General features: G+C 40.5%; 1 protein-coding gene across 2 annotated transcripts; it reads left to right on the top strand.

Moving 5' to 3' along the window:
• Positions 1 to 481: 481 nt before the first annotated feature.
• Positions 482 to 19,738, top strand: gpsm2l (G protein signaling modulator 2, like). 2 transcript variants are annotated; one of them, XM_046869365.1, is made up of 14 exons: positions 482 to 702; positions 9,693 to 9,914; positions 11,460 to 11,595; positions 12,218 to 12,357; positions 14,565 to 14,688; positions 14,817 to 14,932; positions 15,182 to 15,337; positions 15,576 to 15,684; positions 15,879 to 16,005; positions 17,177 to 17,253; positions 17,670 to 17,855; positions 18,016 to 18,175; positions 18,414 to 18,640; positions 18,921 to 19,738. In XM_046869365.1, the coding sequence occupies exons 2-14, from the start codon at positions 9,694 to 9,696 to the stop codon at positions 19,092 to 19,094; spliced, it is 1,953 nt and encodes a 650-aa protein (XP_046725321.1). In that variant the 5' UTR covers positions 482 to 702; position 9,693; the 3' UTR covers positions 19,095 to 19,738. The 2 variants fall into 2 exon arrangements, with proteins under 2 accessions (XP_046725321.1, XP_046725319.1); XM_046869363.1 differs by lacking the exon at positions 482 to 702 and adding an exon at positions 8,481 to 8,688.
• The last annotated feature ends 45 nt before the right edge of the window (positions 19,739 to 19,783 follow it).

Raw genomic sequence — 19,783 nt, 5'->3', positions numbered from 1 at the left:
AGTATTTTGTTCAGCATGACATAAACAATCGATATTGTAGGAAACACCAGACACTTGTACATAATAATAATTGTACGAAGCGTTCGCAACTCGATCAAAGAAAGGAGAAATAGTTTTTAAGATGTGCACAAGTGACGACATGACTTGGAAGTAGTTTTAAGAATTTAATTTCTGAGCTGAGAAACAAATGTAATATATTTTGATGGACTTGACACAGTTGATAGTTTGGGGAAACAGCAGACAATTGTACACAATCAATCGAATTAACATACCAAAGCAATTACAATTTGTTCAAAGGAGAAATTGCTTTTATGATACTCTTTTTTCATGTGGAGGTTGAGCAAGTAGTTTTGGGAACTTAATTTCTGATCTGAGAAACAAGGCAACTGAGGAAAAAACTAGTGAAGTATGTACTGTATTGCGGTTTGGGACACAGCCCCAGGTCTGAGGAGAAAGCTGGCTTTGTTTTGCGTCCTGTGGAGGGGAGTGGCCCGGAATAAACTCCTTCTCCGGCTCTTACTGCCTGCTGACACGGACTGGGGTTTTTTTTCCTACTCGAAACGAGAAGAATGGAGCAAACTTTCTGAGGAAACATGGCGGAGAAGTGGAACCGCGTTTGAGCGAGTTGTTGCGGAGTTTCGCGGTGGAGCTGTGGGACATGGTGGCGGTTTGGCGCCTCGTCATTCACGAACTTTAAAAAAGGTAACACCGTCGCGTGCGTTACATCTGAAACGCTCGCGTGCGTTACGTTTGAATCTCCTTCGGCCAACCGTCGCATTAAAGCTCACCGCGCGCGCGTCGAGCCCAAGCCTCTCTCTCCCTCAGTCTCTAACGCGCGCGTTTATGAAACCTTTAAATCGATTTATATTTAGTTTCGGTTTCGATATTTTATGAAAATTTACCCCAAAATAAAACTGTATTATGTGTATTGTTTATACCGAAACGCATCGGTTTCAACGCGGCTGTACTTCACAGGCTTCATCTTGTAGTTCACCAGTTGTTTTCCACCAATTTAGCATATTTTTCCTCTCAAATAAAACTTTTTTTTCACCTGTTATGACGTGAAAATAAGTTTCATAGTAATAAAATACCACACAAAAAACATGACAAACCTGAATTTGGAGTCGTGACTAATGCTGTACTGTATGTTCTCTTGTTCAGTTTCCTATTACTCATTATGATATCATTACATTTTATTTAAATAAAATTGAGGGGTGAAAAATATTCAAATTCAGAATTTATATGTGTAAAATGTGTGAAACCAGCCAAGTTTTAACATTTTATAAGTAGGTTCTTGGATATACAACTTGAACTACAAACAACTTGTACAAATTTCTAACTAAAACTTAAAAATAATAGCTACAAATGTAAGTTCATCTCACCTGATGTTTTAAAACTAAATTTAACTAAGTGTAAGAGTAAGAATAGTGAATTCTTGCCCACGTTCGATAAAAAACACGTACATTTCATGACTAACAAAAGTACTAAAAGCATGAAAAGGGGTTTGAACAGAAGATCTGGATGATGTCCACATTAAATCGAAACTGTGATGGCATTTTGTTCAGACGTTTCATTGTGGATGAGCCATTTTTGGATTCGGATTAATGTTGAGACTCCCACTCGCATAACTTTGTTTATGTACGAGTTTAGCATTATCCTATACCACATTCATTTTGGTAACACGCTTCATAGGACCACTTACTGAAATGTAAATAACAAAGAACAAGTATATTTCAAGAAAATTGTCTTTAGCTGTCTTACTCCAGTGACGCTAAATTGGTTCACGACCAAACGGTAACATTTTCAGAAAACCATAGCGTGCACCCAACTTTTGTCTTCATATACATAGTTCAGATAGCATCTTTAAGCTACATGAAGTAATTATTCAGGAAATAGTTATGTACAACAGCAGGGATAATCTGGGACAGGCCTAACAATCATTGGCATGACATTCAAGAGGAACTGGATTTGGTTTGAGACCAGGGTGTAGGTTTGTATTTCTGAAATAGACTTGGATAACTGGTTAGGTTATTATTACCCGTGTCTCTTTTATTCACTGGCACCAAATACATCTTGATGTATCGTTTTGTGTGCATTTCATCTGACAGACCGAGCGTTTGCATGTTTAGCTTTATCATACATGGAAACAAGGAACTTGCACAGCATTTGGTGTAATGATAAACAGATAATACGTACGACAGTAAGTAATAGTTTGTTGTGTTGTGCTGTATACGAGGAATAAAACAGTTCTGGAGACATTGGGCTTGGAAGAGTAGCTCTGCTTGGCATCGTTGATTGCAAATTACAACAAGCGTTTCGTTCCTATTGTACGCACAATCTGGTGTTCTTCAGCACACGCAGTAAAACAAGCAATATATTACACTCCATTTCTAACGCTGGCCAGTCTTTTAATTTTGAACATCTGTAAAACATCTGGGAAGTAGTGTCAGGCTGCACTGTTTTGTCTCGATGTTTATAAAGCTTGGCATGGAGACTTAAGGTTATTTAAAGGTTATTTTAATGAGCTCGGAGGGGTTCTTTACTTGGGTATCTTTTAATGCACAGTAACTCTGGCGGGGGTATCTAAACACTGGGGGGTATCCAAACACATGTAGCGTAAAACTGTGATCCTGCAACTCATGAGTCATCGTTCTTGTACTTGTTCAGCACAGAAATGTGCTTATTATGGTGATTTCCTCATAGTTCTCATGACTGTACCTGCATCACTAAAGCAATGTAATTAATTTAAACTCACTATTTCAGGGAAATTTTAATCAGCTTCAGGGTTGCCAGATTTGAGTTGGGAGAAAAATAAGAGGACAGAAATGCACCCAGAGGTTCAAGGAATCCAAAAAAGGTATCAAAATAAAAAATTACATAAAAATCACTACATTAAAAAAAAAAAAAAAAAATGCATTTGCATTTCAATACTTGGACATTTTTTTGTGAAATGACATTTGTTTTTCATTTTAATAAACGTATTGCGATACTTCCTAATATTTGAAGGGAAAAAAAAAATGAATAGTGTGATGCAAATTATGATATCGATACTAATTTGTCACTTTGCCCAGCTCTGAACCACAGCCCACAATGTTTTAAACATTATAATATATTTTTACAGTTTGCATTAAAAATTAAACACCAGGTTGGTTTGCAAATCACAGGCACGAAGCATGTACAGTATGCAAATGTTTTAACCGTCAACCTCAAATAATAACTGTAGAGTAATTTTTGTAGACATGGCAACCCTAATAATCCTGCGTTTCTGGATAACTATAAATATGAGCAATTTTTTCCTAGGTGAAATATTGGCCAATGATGTGTGTGTGTGTGTGTGTGTGTGTGTTTCTTTCTCTTTCATATACATTCACACACACACACACACACACACACACACACACACTTTCCTCTCCTCTCATGTTTCCGTGCTTCTTCTCACTTCCAGTCTGTCACTCGGCCTTATTCAAACTCGTTTATCATCTGATGTCTGCTTCGTTTGTTCATCTCTCGTTTGTCTTTGCGTCTTTATTATGTCTCTAAATGGACAGCATAATGAAAGATGAGGAGCAAACATTTTACGTCCGTTCCAGGTAGGAATTTGGCTGTAATTGTCGAAGGCGAGTCTTTGTAATAGGAGAAGTGCTTGATGTGGCTGTTTTTTTGTTTTCTTGTTTTTTTTGTTTGTTTTTTTTTTCTTTCTTGACTTGTATGTTTTTGTCTGGGGGGAACCTTTTGTTGGTTTCTGTCTGGATTTGTTTTGAGACACAAAAGAGACTAAAAGAGGGTCACATTTTTGTGTGTGTCAGATCTATTCATGGCTTTAATTTTTGGGCCATCCCTTGTTCGATGATGTTACTGAACAATCCTTCTGGACTGAAGAAGAGAAAGGTTTGTCGCTTTAGTAGGGAACCCATGGTAGAACCCGGCTGTCTTTAGGACCCCCTTTAGAGAGCTCAACACCAATCTTTTTAGGACTCTAAAAGTAAAGAATGTAGTAATGTAAAAGTATAATAATTGGTAATACGTGAATTAAACATTATTTTCTTATAACAGGACATCCCGCATTGTTCTATTTTTTCTTGCATCACAGCAGAATTTTTATTTATTTATTCAAGAATGGCTCATATATATTTTCTTTATCCATTATTAGTTACAATAAATATTTTGGCGCATCCTTGACAAAATAAAAGTATGTTGTTGCAGCTTTAATTAGTTGTTCCTTCATTAGACTCTATTATACTTTATTGACGTTCATAATAAAGAAAAGTTCATCATATCAGTAATTGTGTGCTCTTTGTTCTAACATAAGTACAAAACACACACCCTGTTGAAACTTGGAGAAAATTGGATACACACACTTAGGGTTGGAAACACAATCCATTTCTGTTTTGGGAGAATTATAGCTGCCTCAGCCACATCTGCTCGTAGAGCTCCACCACTCAATATTTCATGGCTGTATTTAAACTTTAATAGCACGGCTCTTACACACCGGTCGTCTTCGGTGCTGTGGTTCCTCGTAAGAGAGGATGAAATATGATGAAGAACATGGTAGATTTCAGTTCCTGCTTCCTAGTTTTTTACTTTGTAGCCGTGATGATTTCAGCACCACCCAATAAGTTAGTAAAGATGCTTTCATATTCACTTCCTGCTATTAACGATCAGCAACTGTCACTCCACCGTGTTTCACTGCCCAAACGACAGGTTTTGGATCTTCATTCCATTGCTCATCAGACTCGGTTGTCTCATTGTATACATTAGATTTTTTTTTCTCCTCATATCTTTGTTTCTATACAACATGTAACAGCTTTTTTTCTTCTTCTGTGAATAGATGAATAATTTAATTTAATGAAATGAAGAACAACCAAGAACAGAAAAGGTTAAAGGAAACCCAAAAGTCACCGGTAGATAACTGAATTCTATAAAGCTTTAATACATTTGGCACAATTCCTGAGGGAATGGAGACATTTTTATAAATTAGGTTTGGAAAAACATTATTCTTAAAGCGCCAAAGATTAAATTGATCCAAATGATAAATATACACTATAGGAACAAAAGTTTTGGGACTTTCCAGCCATCATCTGACTTTTTTAGCCAAATGTGGTTCTTTCCCAAACTGTTACTTCAAAGATAAAGGCATGCAATTGTATAGGACGTCTTTGGATGTGGTAGCAGCATGACGTTTTCCCTTCACTAGGAGATTCAAACCTATTCTAACATGACAATACCCCTGTTCACAAAGCCAGCTCTATGAAAATGTGCTTTATATGTGTTTGGAGTGGAAGATCTCTTGCTATAGAGCTCTGAACTTAACCTTATTGAATACTTTTGAATTGGAACCTCCTGCTCCTCAGGCCTCCTCACCCTACATCAGTACCTGACTTTGAATCTCCACAAACACACTCCAAAATATAGTGGAACATCATCTCAGAAGAGTGGAGGACTAAATGGGAACAGCACAAGTGGATTAAATGTGAAATGGGAAGTTAGAAAGCTTATACTAAAACTTGTGCTTGGGTGTCCACAAACTTTTGTTATTTTTCTTATTTCAAAATTTCAGTAAATCTTCTCTAATTTTAAGCTTTTTTTATGGATGTTCTTTATCATTAGAAGTAACTATAAATGGTTAAAATCCACATTTTCATGTTCAAATGAATACATCGTAATAAACTGATTTGACAATAGAACCGTTCACATTCTCACATTTAGAATTTGGATATACATCAGTAAAACATTGTTAGTAACTCTCCTGGATGTGGGAAAATGAAGCAAAGACACAGGTTAAATCTTCTTTCTTTGCTCTGTAACTGGGCGTCGCTCTTTTAATGGCACTGAGGTCACTTTGGGCAAAGAGCTGGAATTACCGCAGACAAGTGGATTTGCTCAGCTTGGCCTCAGAAATCTGGCCAGTGCCCCGGTAAAGTCGTCTTCTCTGTGACACAGTCATCAGGGCTGCTGCATGGCTGCATGGAACAAAACACAAAACAAGTAGAAAATAGAAGAGAAGAAAGAAATACCAAGATGGTTTGACTCGAAATTTGCTGACTGTAATATATAAATAGTCGCAGTTACCAAAAATAAATAAAATCATTTAGATGGCATGTATGTATCAGGATATACACTATGAGGACCAAAAGACTTGTGCTTTTTGAATGTCCCATTCCATATTGAGTCCCCATTTGCTGATAGAAATAACGTCCACTCTTCAGGGAAGATGTTCCACTAGATTTTTAGTGTGGGCTTGTGCAGACTTGTGAGATTTCATTCAGCAACAAGGGCAAACAAATAACTGATCCATCACAATCCATGGAAAATGAACTTCTTTTGATCAAAATCGAATAGTACCCCAACTCACAAATTCATGTGTTTTGACTCAAGCTTCCCCTCATTTGAATTCCCAGCAAGCGTTTATGAAGACGGATGTTCTTACCAGGTCAGAACCTTGTAATTACAGCAGTGAATAGGACATAATACCGCTGTGTTGTTTTTTTAAAGGAGGCAGGAGTTTGAGGCTTTCAGGAGAATCCTGTTTTTCGTCAGGTTTAGGGGATGAAAGAATTTAACACGGATCATGTTGCTAACTGATGAGCCGCGTGTAGTAACAGTATGTTCTCATAAACCTGTTTGTAGCTTTATCAAGATAATTTGACTTTACCTACCTTCACAAGCAGGAATTTCAAGTTTCAAATATCCAATAAACAATATAAGGCATTTGATGAGGTCGGAAAAAAAAAAGCCATTCTCCTATTGGTGGATCGGTATGACAGTGCTCACACACATAATGTGCTTCAAGATGGCTGATCTTAACAAATTCAAATTTGAGAGAGAAGTCCAGTACTAGTTGCTGGGTGTTTTCTGCTGTCCAGGTGGCTCATCGTTGTGTGGAGAAGATGAGCAATGGCGTCCTCAGTAGGGCGGTTCTGGCGGTACATAAAATGGAGAGTATCCAGTAGTGATGCAGAGTGGGAGTCTCTGTCCAGTCTTTCAAAGAACTTTATCACTACTGAGGTCAGGGCTACAGGGCGGTAGTCGTTGAGGCAGGCGGGCTGGGGTTTCTTTGGGACAGGAACAATGGTGGACTGTTTCAAGCATGAGGGGATAACTGACTGTTTCTGGGAAGGGTTGAATATCTCGGTTAGGCTTTCAGAACCCGACCTGTGATCCTGGAATTAACTCTCCTAAATGCCCTCTTCACGTCATGCTCCGAGATGGTGAACGTGTTTGCCTCTGTCAGCGTGCATGCTGTTTGTGCCGTTAGCGTGGTTGGCTGCCAGAGAAGCGTCCGCATTCCACATTCTGGAGGATGATGTTTTGTAGTCCGTGATGGTTCTCGGCCCCTGCCACAGGCTCCTAGAGTTGAAACTGTTGTAGGCAGCGGAGCGGGATTTCGGAGCATCGTGGATAGATTTATCCACCTACAGCTTCTGGTTGGGAAACGTTCTGGTGGTGGTTTTCTGTACCGTGTCATCCGGTAGCTTTTCAGTGAATCCCACAACCGTTTTTGTAAACATGTTGACGTCATCAGAGCTGCGCCTGAACATGGCCCAGTCTGCATCTATAGAAACGTGCAATATTTATCTAGAAAACCAAAATCAAACATTTTACAATGGACATCGTTTTAAAGCAGCTTTACACAGATAGGTTATAAGGTTGTATAAAAGAATGTGTAAGTTTATTGCCTATAAGTTTGTCGCTTATAATTCTTTATTCCTAATGAGTCAGCCAGTGGTGACTGTGGCAGGGAAAACTCCCTGAGATGGCATGAGGAAGAAACTTAAGAAGAACCAGACTCCTTTCATTACACTTCCATTGTTGGTGTGCGATAATAGGCACTTAATTGCAAAACTGTTTGTGCAATCTGTGGTCCTGAACCCTTGTAGCTGACTGTCGATATTAATGACAGGATGTGTAGTATGTCTTACAGCGTGATTAAGAAGATACATTTATGCAAAAAGGGAAGTTCTTGTCCAGAAGTCTAAGACAACACCTCATTTAGGTAAGGAGAAGCATAGAAGGTTCCTCAATAGGATTCATTTAGTAGATTTAATAAACATTTGCTCCTCAATGTAAAAAAAAACCTGCACAGAGAAACAGTTATAGTCTTTGGACCCTAATTGAACTTGACAGGCATCAGTAGGTGTGGATTGAAGGACACACGCATTTCCTCTTTCCCCTTCAGTTGTATTTTGTTGTACATTCGACATCGTGCAACCCATCGAACAGCAGCTGGCAGCTGACAGCAAGAATCGCACCACACACGATCGAATTCTAAACACAGGAAAGTTTGAATGTACTGAATCCTGTACCGTGTTTTTACTGACGCACTGGGGCGAGTACAATCTCCTGATCAGGGTACACCAGATTTAATCCTTCGAGCCGGATAGTAAACTTTCTAATAGCCAGGCTTAACGTTACCTGTATTTACCCAACACTCAGCGGGACACGTTGTACCTTCAAGCAGTTAACATTAAGCAGGGAGTCTCTTTGGACGATCTGAACAGTGGATCTCAGGAAGCCTCAGCCTGCTCTAATGGGCATTAACGCTAAACAGCTGCGGCACTGCATTTCCAGCCACGTCTTGCGCAGAGGCAGGCAGGTCCAGTCCGCCAAGGGAGAGAACGTAGCCGCAAAACAAGAGAGATCGCCACTGAAGGAATGGTTGCGGCGCCACAGGAGGAAAAGGAGGAAGGGGTAGGAGATTGTTGAGACGACGAGGAGGGTTGTTTCAATAGAATGCCGTCTGGGTTCTTCGTGGATTTAAATGTTTGTGGGGAGGTTTTCAAGGCCAAGACCTTAAATGACCTTCGGTTGCAGGTTTTATTTAGGAAGAAATTGTGCAGAAGGCTATAAATGAACATGTAGAGAAGGGAAAAACATCACCACCAGAACATCTTCGGTATTTGCTCTGGATGTTTCCTGGAAGGCAAACTCTCATTCTTCTAAAGGATATTTCTACTTCTAAAGGATTATGGTGGAACGTGAAGATTTTAGGATTATTGATCATCACTACATGATTTTTATCTTCCTTATATTGTTTAGTGAAGCATTTGAAAGGGCATCAAATATGGAAACATGACCTTCATATACTTTATTTGTGTGTGTGTGTGTATATCTCACACAATAATATATATATATGTATATTGTGTGTCTGGCTGTGTGTTCAGTCTCCTGGCTGTGTGTTCAGTTATCTGTTTTTGTGTTGAGTCTCTTGGTTGTGTTCAATTTGCTAGTTGTTTATCAGGCAATGTGTTCAGTTATCTGGTTGTGTGTGTTTGGCTGTATTTTCAAATTCCTGGTTGTGTGTTTGGCTGTGTGTTCAATCTCCTGGTTGTGAGTCTGGCTGTGTTAATTTCTTTTGGTTGTGTGTCTGGCTGTTTGGTCAGAATCGTTGTTTGTTTGGTTTCCTGGTTCTGTGTCCAGTTTCCTGGATGAGTGTCTGGTAGTGTGTTCGGTTTCCTGTTTGTGTGTATCTGAAAGATTATTTATTTTGTATTTGTGATAGAAATGTTCACCTTCTGATTTATGACTATCACCATGAGGAAAATCTGATTTTCAACCAATATTGTTTTTTTCATTTAATATTTTTTCCATCAAGCAAATAAATGCATCAGGCCACAAAAGTAATGGCGTTAAACCCTGCCCATTCTTTTCTCTAATCTCTGCTCTTACGCCTTTCTGTTTCTCTTTGTCTCCAGGATGGAGGCCTCGTGTCTGGAGCTGGCGCTGGAGGGAGAGCGTCTGTGTAAGACAGGTGATTACCGTGTAGGCGTCTCCTTCTTCGAGTCTGCCATCCAGGTAGGGACGGAGGACCTGCAGATCCTCAGCGCCATCTACAGCCAGCTGGGCAATGCCTACTTCCACCTCCAGGACTACACCAAAGCGCTCGAATTCCACCGCCATGACCTCACTCTTACCCGGTGAGTTTCTGGAATGTTCTTTCGCATGCCACGTGCACCAGCATCACACTTCATTCTCTGCATTTTTTTTTAGATGCGATCGATTCTGGGTGATTCTAGAAACAGAGACCCAACTGATAATCTTTCATTTTACTGAAACTTGTAATAGTTGAATTTTTTCATACTAAATTCACTTGCATTAGAATTATAGTAAAGAATTAATATCATCAAAATGAATCCTCACAAAATAGAAACCAGCCAAGTCTCTGTGAACATTTTCTAGTTTTCGAAGTACATTTAATTCTTTTTTCAAATCCAATCTTTGTCAAGCTGAAATGCTTTTCCACTAGATTTTGGAGTGTGGAGATTTATGTTCATTCAGACACAAGGGTGTTGGTAAAGTGAGGTACTGATGTAGGTGTAGTGAGGAAGCCTGGGGTGCAGTCAGTGTACACATTCATCCCAAAGGTGTTTGGTAGGGTTTGAGTTTTATCGCAGGAGACCTACTCCAACCCATGGAAAGCATATCTTCATGGAGCTGGTTTTGTGCATAGGATCCTTGTCAGGTTCGGGTCTTCTAGAGAAAAAGTGATATTTTGAATGTTACCACATCCAAAGACATTCTATACAATTGTGTGCCTCCCTGTTTGTGCTAACAGATCAGGAAGGAACCACATATAATTGGAAAGTCAGGTGTTCCAATACTTTTGTCCATAAAATATAAAATTGATTTTATTTTTCTTCCAATTTTTATTTCTGAGAAAACTGCAATCCGATCTACACAACGAAGACTTTCTTGTGGTGGAAAAACATCCATAAAGGTTTTCTTACAAAAATGAATATATTAATTCCATCAGTTAATGAATACGAACTTATGTACTTACTATACATGTTACCATGGCAACGATTATAGAATTTTCGTAAAATAAAATTTTTTTTTTTGGTAGCTGCTCTTATGTAAGGTTGATTCTCTCTGATGGATTGATGTTTAGTGGTGTTCTGTCAAATGTTGATTGACGGGACTTGTGATTAAAATGATTACGAGACGTGTACGTATGTAGTACAGGAAGTGGAACGAAACATCGTGTTTTAAAAATAAATGCAGTTCGGTTTTCTTTTCCGGAGAAAAGAAAACTTTCCTGCCTACTTAACTTTTCACCCCCGAAAGCACATTTGGGGAAAAAACAATCAGATGTAGTTAATCATATATTTAACACCTCGCAGCCTGTGACATTCTTCTCCTAACATTTTTTTAATATACATACGATACCTCTGTCTGATTCCATCTCCTGCGAAACTCCTGGCATTTACAGAGTCCTGATTCAAATCAAGTTTTTCATGAGGGGGAAAAATGCTCAAACATGCCGAGATTTTGATCCTCAGGACTTCTGTGGAGAGCCACCAAACAGACCTGTTTATCAGGCCTTTAAAGTGCAGTGTTCTCCAGATCTCGCTCGAAAACCAGAGGCCTTCATGAGGTGCTGGAAGAAGATAAAAACAACATGCACTATATGGACAACAGTTCTATATTTGCAAACGATTGAACGTCTGTTTTTTTCTTTTCAGAACAATCGGAGATCACCAGGGCGAGGCCAAAGCAAGCGGGAATCTCGGGAACACACTGAAGGTTCTGGGCCGGTATGACGAGGCGGCGACTTGTTGCCAGAAACACCTGGATATTTCTCGGATGCTCCATGACAAGGTGATGAACGTTCTTCTAGTGAAGTGTGAGTGGAAGCTGTGCAGTTTAAAGCAATGGTTTCAATTCCAATTGATAATTTCAGGCGATTGTAGCTAATGAGCTGACAAGCCCGTATTATTATTCCAAGCATGTGCTAACATGAAGCTACCACCACCATGCTTCACAGAACTTATATATAGTATACAAAGGTTCACCCTAATTGGAGGACATGTACAACTTGTACATCTTTTTTTTGCTGTTGTTTGTTTCTTGAAGACATTGAAGGTATTTTGCGTAGATTCAGGGTTTAGAACTTAAAGTCCGCTTGTGTGACTTGTATCAAGTTCAAGGGAGTGAATATTTATGTTTGGCGCGGTACAATCGTACGGCACGTGCCGCTCGACCCAAGTCGGGCAACAGTAAGTGTGTAAATGAGTTTTTTCCGACGTGGTCTTTTTTCAGTCCAGACAGTAAGTGTGTGTGTGTGTGTGTGTGTTTGAAGACTATTTTAGTGTCATATAGTCACATGGTAGGCGACGATCCATTATAGCCATGTCATCAACAGTGGTTACTTTCCTCTGAAATGTGTGTGTGTGTGTGTGTGTGTGTGTGTGTGTGTGTGTGTGTGTGTGTGGTTTGATAGGTGGGGCAGGCACGGGCGCTGTATAATTATGGGAACGTGTACCATGCCAAGGGGAAGAACATATGTTGGAGTGGGACGGACCCTGGAGAGTTTCCAGAGGAGGCGCGTATCGCGTTAAAGAAAGCAACAGAGTATTATGAGTAAGTGTGTGTGTGTGTATGAGACTGACTGTTTGTCTGTCTTTCTGTGCGACATTGAATGTGTTGTGGTGTGTTTGTACTATCTGTTGTGTGTTATGGTATCTGTGCTGATGTGTGTTAGCTTTTGATCATGCTTGTGTGTTGGTTTGTATGCATTGCTAAAGTGTGTGTTTTGCATGCTGTGATGTTTTTCTGCATGTGCGTGTTAATATATATATATATATATATATATATATATATATATATATATATATATATATATAATATATTCTGTATGTTATGGGGCTGTGCTGAGGTGTGTGGGGTATGCCTTTGGTCATCCTTGTGTGTGCACTCAATGGTGTGCATGTGTGTGTTTTGCATGTTATGATGCACACGTGTTTCTACTATCTGGTGTGTGCATGTTATGGTGTGTGTGTGTTTTTGCACACTATAAAGTGTGTTATAGTGTGCATGTGTAGTAGCTGATGTGTGTTTTTGTGTGCGTGTGTTTACAGCTGCACAAACAATAGTGATACAGGAACTAACTTGTTACGCAACACTGAAATGTAACAATAAATGGATAAAAAGCATAATAAAAATAAATAAATAAATAATTTAGCCAGGGACACTTTGTTGAGGCGTTAGATGACGCTCCGTCACGAGAAATAATGAACAGAAAGTCAGAACATCACACCGCCCACGGTTTCTTGGAAATGCACAAAAGCAGACAGGAACGTTCTGCCGATCCGCCGATGTCACGTGAGGAAGTCGTGACTGTGGGCTAAATTAAAGAGGAGTCAGGACTGTATTACAGACGTGAGCTTTTAATCCAGGCACTTACACACTTATGCACACTTATACACACACGAACCCGAAACAGCAGCCCTTTGAACTGCGTGTCGATTTGGCAGCGCAGCACTGCTTCCTAATTATCCGTAAGCTTTTTACTGCTCGCACTATAAATCCCCCAACATATTTTCTACATGCGTCATGATGCGAAACACATGGTACGGGTACGTGACGACTTGGCGTGAAGAAACTTAATCCATAATTAAACCCTTAAAAAAGCACTTTTATACGAATGGCCTGATTTCTAAATGACTTCCGTTCTATAGCCATGAAATAAAAAAAATGGCAAGAATATACCAAAAATAAATCGTAAAAAGCAGCGATTTACGATAAGTTTTAAATCCATTACATTTTCTGTAATAATATACACCATATGTACAAAACCTTGTGGCCCCCTGAACATTGTTTTGCTTTTTGAACATTCCACATTAAGTCCCCATTTGCTGTGTACAAAGTCAGCTCCATGAAGATATGGGTTGGAATTGTGTGGAAGATCTCCTGCTATAGAGCTCCAACTAATTGCACACCTGTGAGATGAAAGGTTCCACAACCCATTCCTCCTCGCCTCACCTACATCAGTACCTGATTTTACTAACACCCTTGTATCTAAATGAATCTCGCACAAATCTGATGTGGGATGTCCATGAAACAAGGTTCTGTTATTGCGTTGTTATCCAAATGTTCTGCCGGAAGATGTCACAAAAGAGTTCTAATGCACTGACATTAGAGACTCCTTCCATAAAAGCTAAAAAAGCCCACAAAACATCACAATGTCAATTAAAGTGTTACTATAGCAATGACAGGTATTAGACCAAGCACATACATTTAAACTAGAGGTCGGCCGATTTATCGGTTTTGCCGATTATTCGGCACCAGTAGTTGATTGCTGGAACTATCGGGTATCTGTAAAAATTCATACTGATAGTTTTTCCGGGTTGCGTCCTTCACTAGAGCGGTTGAGAAGGTTCGCTGTCATTAGGAGAGCGGCCTCTAGTGGCGAATCACTAATTATTATTTTATTTAGCACATGATTCCGTGTTATTTACATTGTTTTAATTGTTAAATTATGTTTTTTGGATATAAAGTTTAGTACTAGGGCTTGATACATGTAGTGTTTTGATTGTATGGGTTGATATATCAGTTATGGGCAAGTACAATCCAACCTTCCTATCGGTATCAGTAAAATCCTCTATTAGTCGCTCTCTAATGTAATACCAGGTACAAGTCATCCTCAGGGTTATGTCAGAAACACCTGGCCAATCAGAATCGAGCATTCAACCACGCTGCTGTATATAAAGTCGCGATAACGTGTACGGTCATGTTCTTGCAAACCAATCGATCTGTTCTACAGTATCACTGTATCACTGTGTTTCTAGAGCAAACCTGTGCATCGTGAAAGAGTTGGGCGATCGAGCAGCACAAGGACGGACGTTCGGCAACCTGGGGAACACGCAGTACCTGCTGGGGAACTTTGAGAACGCGGTGCTGGCTCACGAACAGGTACGTCTCTGAAGGAATCAACGACGTCGTAACAGAATCGATGTAACGGTGTATAAAAACCACCAAGGTTCGCGTTTTTTTTTTATTATTATAATTATTTGTTTATTTATTTATTTTTGCATCCACAGCGTCTCCTCATCGCTAAGGAGTTCGGTGACCGGGCTGCCGAGAGGAGGGCTTACTGTAACCTGGGAAACGCGTACATCTTCCTGGGCCAGTTCGAGGTGGCAGCTGAAAACTACAAGCAAGTTCATTATGCTTTGATTAGTGCTTTGTGGGGACGTACTGCACCCATGTTTCGCAATCAGAATGAATTCGATACGATTGCAGATTCTAAAAATTGGTTTGCATTACGTATGTTTGGAACAAACCCGTGAACACGTCCTCGTTTTTCAGCGCTCTGGTATTTCTGGATGATTTAAAACATTACTGTTGCTTGTCGACTCGATCCCATTTGACTTACCTTGTGTGTATACGCGTTGTATTCGCCCAGACGCACGCTACAGCTGGCTCGGCAGCTGAGGGACCGGGCGGTAGAGGCTCAGGCCTGTTACAGTTTGGGCAACACGTACACCCTGCTCCAGGACTACGAGAGAGCCATCGACTACCACCTTAAACACCTCATCATTGCTCAGGACCTTAAAGACAGGTACGCACTACCTTTATAGCATTTAGCAGACACCCTTATCTTACTGTTCTCTCAGTTGAGAGAGAACTGAGTACAGCTGAGCAATTGAGGGTTAAGGGCCTTGCTCATGGGCCCAGCAGTGGCAGTCTAGTGGTGCTGGGATTTAAACCAATGATGACTCACACACACACACACACACACACACAGCTGTGTTCATTCACTTTCTCTTCTCTTTTTCCTTTTCTTCCTGTGTTTGTAGGATAGGAGAAGGGAGAGCGTGCTGGAGTTTAGGGAACGCCCACACAGCTCTGGGAAACCACGAACAGGCCGTACACTATGCCGAGAAACATCTGGAGATTTCCATCGAGGTGAGTGTGTGTGTGTTTTGTCATTCCAATCTTGGTCATAATAGAAGATAAGAGGAAACGGCTTGTACAGGAAATGCCTTACTCCAGTGTTAGAGTCCCACTGAGGACTACACACACACTATCAGCATGGGGTTATCTGCTTGTGCATCACACGTATGCTCTCGTTTTGTGTGTGTGTGTGTGTGTGTGTTTAGATTGGAGATCGGAGCGGAGAGCTGACAGCCAGAATGAATGTTTCAGACCTGCAGCTGGTGTTGGGTCTGAAACAGAACCACGCTGCGAGCTACATGGACGGCCCGGTGGACAGTACCAGTAAAACAGGTAACACAAAACAAAAAACCTGTCCATAGTAGTGTTGTCAATATACCAACATTTTGACATTGATACAATACCTTTATTAAATATCATGATACTAATACTAAATCAATAATAAAACAGGAAAAGTCACTGAATAATGGAACTTTGTTTTTATTTATAAATAAACACTAAAATAGTACAACTGTTTTGACAAAAAAATCGAATATTTTTATTTATGTATTTAATATTTTTTATTATTTAAAGTTACATGCCTCTTGTTTCATCAACATGAAAAAACAGTCACTCATTGTGCTGTAGAAGCAGCGCGCTGCCCACACCCTGCCCTCTACTGTCGAACACGCAGAACTACAGCTGTCACTCTTAAAATACCTGTACAGCGGGGGATCCCGAGTTCCGAAAATCCGTGAATTATAGGGGTGACTGTGATAAAATGAGGAATCGTATCATTTTTAAAAGTAGGGTATCGCGATACCATTCTAGTAAGAGTATATACTGCAACACTAGTCTATAGTATCTCAACAACTTGAAAATAATTTGCTGCAGTTTATCCAATTACATGCATCAGTTGAAAATTGTATCTGACCCTGAAAGAGGGTCAGAATGAGCATCATATTTAACCAATGAAAAATATAGGCTAGATCAAAAACAAAAAATAGGGACTTAAGTCTTTTCTTGGGTTACCAGGAGGTCCATTTCAAAACGTGAGGGGGGACATCACAGGGTTGTCCTGGTGGAATGGCAAAATCTGCTTCCCAGGAGAGGCATCATGTGCTCCACAACAATTATTAATTGGCCTAATTTGCAGCACAATCGGCTGATGGCCGATAGTTTTAAAATGCCAAAAATCAGCCCGATTAATCAGTCGACTGTTACGGTCGCATTACAAGAAACCGTGCACCCATTACTTCACACCGAGGGGGGATTCAGCATAGGAAACCTGAGAACCCATTGAAACCCCAGATGGACATGAGGAGGACAAAGGAGGCTCAGCTCACACTGTAACCTAAACTCAGGATTGTTTTATTTGCATTTGACCAATCAGCTGTGTTAAGATGAGCAAACAAGGATATCACCATGATGACACATTTGTTTGTGTGTAGACAGAGCAACAATTATGACATTTAAAATGATCAATATTTATCTAACCATCGAGTTATTTATAATTACTCTGCAGGAATGAAACCCAGGTCGGGAAGGAGACACAGCATGGAAAACATGGAACTTATGAAACTTAATCAAGACAAGAGTCCTGTAAGTACTTTCCCTCTCTCTCACACACACACACACACACACACACACTCACAGTCCAGTAGACGGTCGACGGATTTTACCAGGTTGGATCCTACTATCGACCAATAGTTTATTAAAATGGATACTCGATAAAAAAATAAAATATAAAACAATGTAAAATACTGAATTTTTTATTATAAAAAAATATTGAATTCTAAAAATGTGCTAAATGAAATAAATATGAATTGGGGAAAAAACATGCATTTAAACTGAAACAAAAATTAACACTTCAAATAAATAATCGCCTCTAGAGGCCCTTGTCGTACTGTACAAAGCAACCCGGAAAAACTACCTGTATAGATTTTTGCAAAACCAATGACTCCGTCAACCTCTAATTTTTAGTCTTTTCCCCACTTTATACACTCCCGTCTCTGTAGGGAGCAGCGAGCGATGATGATGTCTCCCCCAAGCAGTCCAAAACTTCCCCCATAGCCAAGACGTCATCCAAACTCTTCTTCATCAATCGTTTTAAGAGCAAGAAACAGAAAGCCAATGGAGCTAGTGCAATGGAAACGCCGCAAAGCCCCAACCTGTCTTCTCGTTTGCCCGAGCTGGATCCCAAGGTACTTCCTCATTTATTCCATTCATACAGAAGTTGTCGTTTCACTCGTCACTGTGATAATAAGTTTACCTGGGCGTTCCTTATTCAATATTCTTATTCGTTCTGTTCATCCAAAAAACGTGAAAAGGATCTTTGATCTGTTTCCTGTCCTGTCGTTTCAGTACGCTCCGGACACTCTGGGAGACGAAGGCTTTTTCGACCTTCTTACTCGCTTTCAGGGGAACCGCATGGACGACCAGAGGTGCTCCTTACAGGGTGGCGGCTTAAGCCGTGGCTCCTCCCCTTCCCCTTGTGACACCCCACCCATAGCTGTGAGAAAGCGTGAGTTAGCCCCTCCCCTTTGCCTTGACGATCTGTGTGATGTAATAGGATGAGCACACTGATGTGTGTGTGTACATACAGTGTATAAATGTAATGCACTGTAATTGGGTGGTATATAATCCTAAAGGGTTAAAACATCTCATTGTTCCTACTTCCATTCTTTCTCTACCAAATTACAGCTAAATCTTTTTTTTCCTCAATATGGCCTAATATATCTTCCTCGTCCTTACATTTGTAGCTATTTCAACATCCGAAGAGGCGGCTTCGGCTCAGCCCGGCCACTTCCTGGACCTGTTGGCCAGCTCCCAAAACCGGCGACTGGACGAGCAGCGGGCGAGCATGAGCGCACTGCCGGGGTTACTGCTGGACCAGAACAACAGCCAGGCCATGCTGAGTCAGCTCATCGCCAGCGCTGACAGCAAGGAGCCGGATGACGACTTCTTCGACATACTCATCAAGTGTCAGGTCAGAACAAAATCTTGGGTGTAGGAGAATATTGATTCCCACAATTAAGAAAGACACATGCGGTGGTGTGTTTATTTCGGTGGTGTGTTCTTAATGACAGATTTCTTAAAATAAGAAATACATCGATTTGCTTGCAATATCGCAATGTATCGCAACGTATATCGATACGCAGCCCTTTCAAAAATACTAATTCTCTACGTAAATGTATTTCTGTCACTCACACCCTCATAAAGTCCCTGATGTTATCGGTGTTAACTGAAGCGGTTTGACGTTATCCCAGGGTTCCCGGCTCGACGATCAAAGGTGTGCTCCTCCGCCTCCCCCGACGCGAGGACCCACGGTCCCAGATGAAGACTTCTTCAGCCTCATCTTGCGCTCGCAGGCCAAACGCATGGACGAGCAGCGCGTCAATCTGCCCTCCGACTCCGGACCCACGCCGCTGAACCCTGACTGAAGCCGTGATGGAGACGTGGCGAGACACCCGGTTTTTCCTAACCGGCAAGGTTTTCTCCACAAACAAATAAAACGAGCCAGAAATCTTCTCTTGGAGTTGCGGCGTCGGACTCTTGTCCCGTTTCTCTCTCTGTAAACTTGGAGCGGTAACGGAGCATCCCGTCAGTACGGCTGCAGGTCAGTACGGCACCGGCTCACTTCCACACCGCCATCACTAAACGTAGTTACGTTCAGTTTTTAGCTCAGAATTCGCCTCGTCTTGCTGTACTGCATCAGTGCTGCATCAAACTGTTTCTCAAGTCCTTTCTCTCCATCGGCTCGTCCTCAGGGTTATTTTTTACACTGACTTCGATCTCGCGATGATTCAGCTCTCCTGACAGCTTCCTAGCCGTTCTACATCATGATCTGTGTTTTTTTTATATATATTATAATATTTCGTAAGTCTGTATAAAGCTTAACTGTTACTAACTTTAGAAATTGTTTTAGATTGTTTTTTAATAAAAAAAAAACAGGTACTTTAGACTTTTTTTTTTTTCCATCTTTAGAAACTTTGGTGAGAAATGAATTCATGTGATTAGTCACTTGTCTGTTTTTTCGTATGTTTCGGAAAACGGTAATAAAACCTGGACTTTACCTAAAACTTCATTACGAAACATCGTGCGTTTGTTGATTGTATGTGCTAAAATCATT

The sequence above is a fragment of the Silurus meridionalis genome, chromosome 16 (assembly GCF_014805685.1).
Source record: "Silurus meridionalis isolate SWU-2019-XX chromosome 16, ASM1480568v1, whole genome shotgun sequence".
NCBI lineage: Eukaryota > Metazoa > Chordata > Actinopteri > Siluriformes > Siluridae > Silurus > Silurus meridionalis.
The sequence above is the reverse complement of the archived record's forward strand: the minus strand, read 5'-3'. Positions and strand labels throughout refer to the sequence as shown.

What these genes read in the sequence shown, in the direction of transcription:
- gpsm2l (XM_046869363.1), top strand. Translation starts at nt 8,528, where the DNA reads ATGGGCATTAACGCTAAACAGCTGCGGCACTGCATTTCCAGCCACGTC. An exon ending in CTCGGATGCTCCATGACAAG is followed by an intron (nt 11,596 to 12,217) that starts GTGATGAACGTT and finishes GTGGTTTGATAG; the next exon opens with GTGGGGCAGGCACGGGCGCT. An exon ending in GGACAGTACCAGTAAAACAG is followed by an intron (nt 16,006 to 17,176) that starts GTAACACAAAAC and finishes ATTACTCTGCAG; the next exon opens with GAATGAAACCCAGGTCGGGA.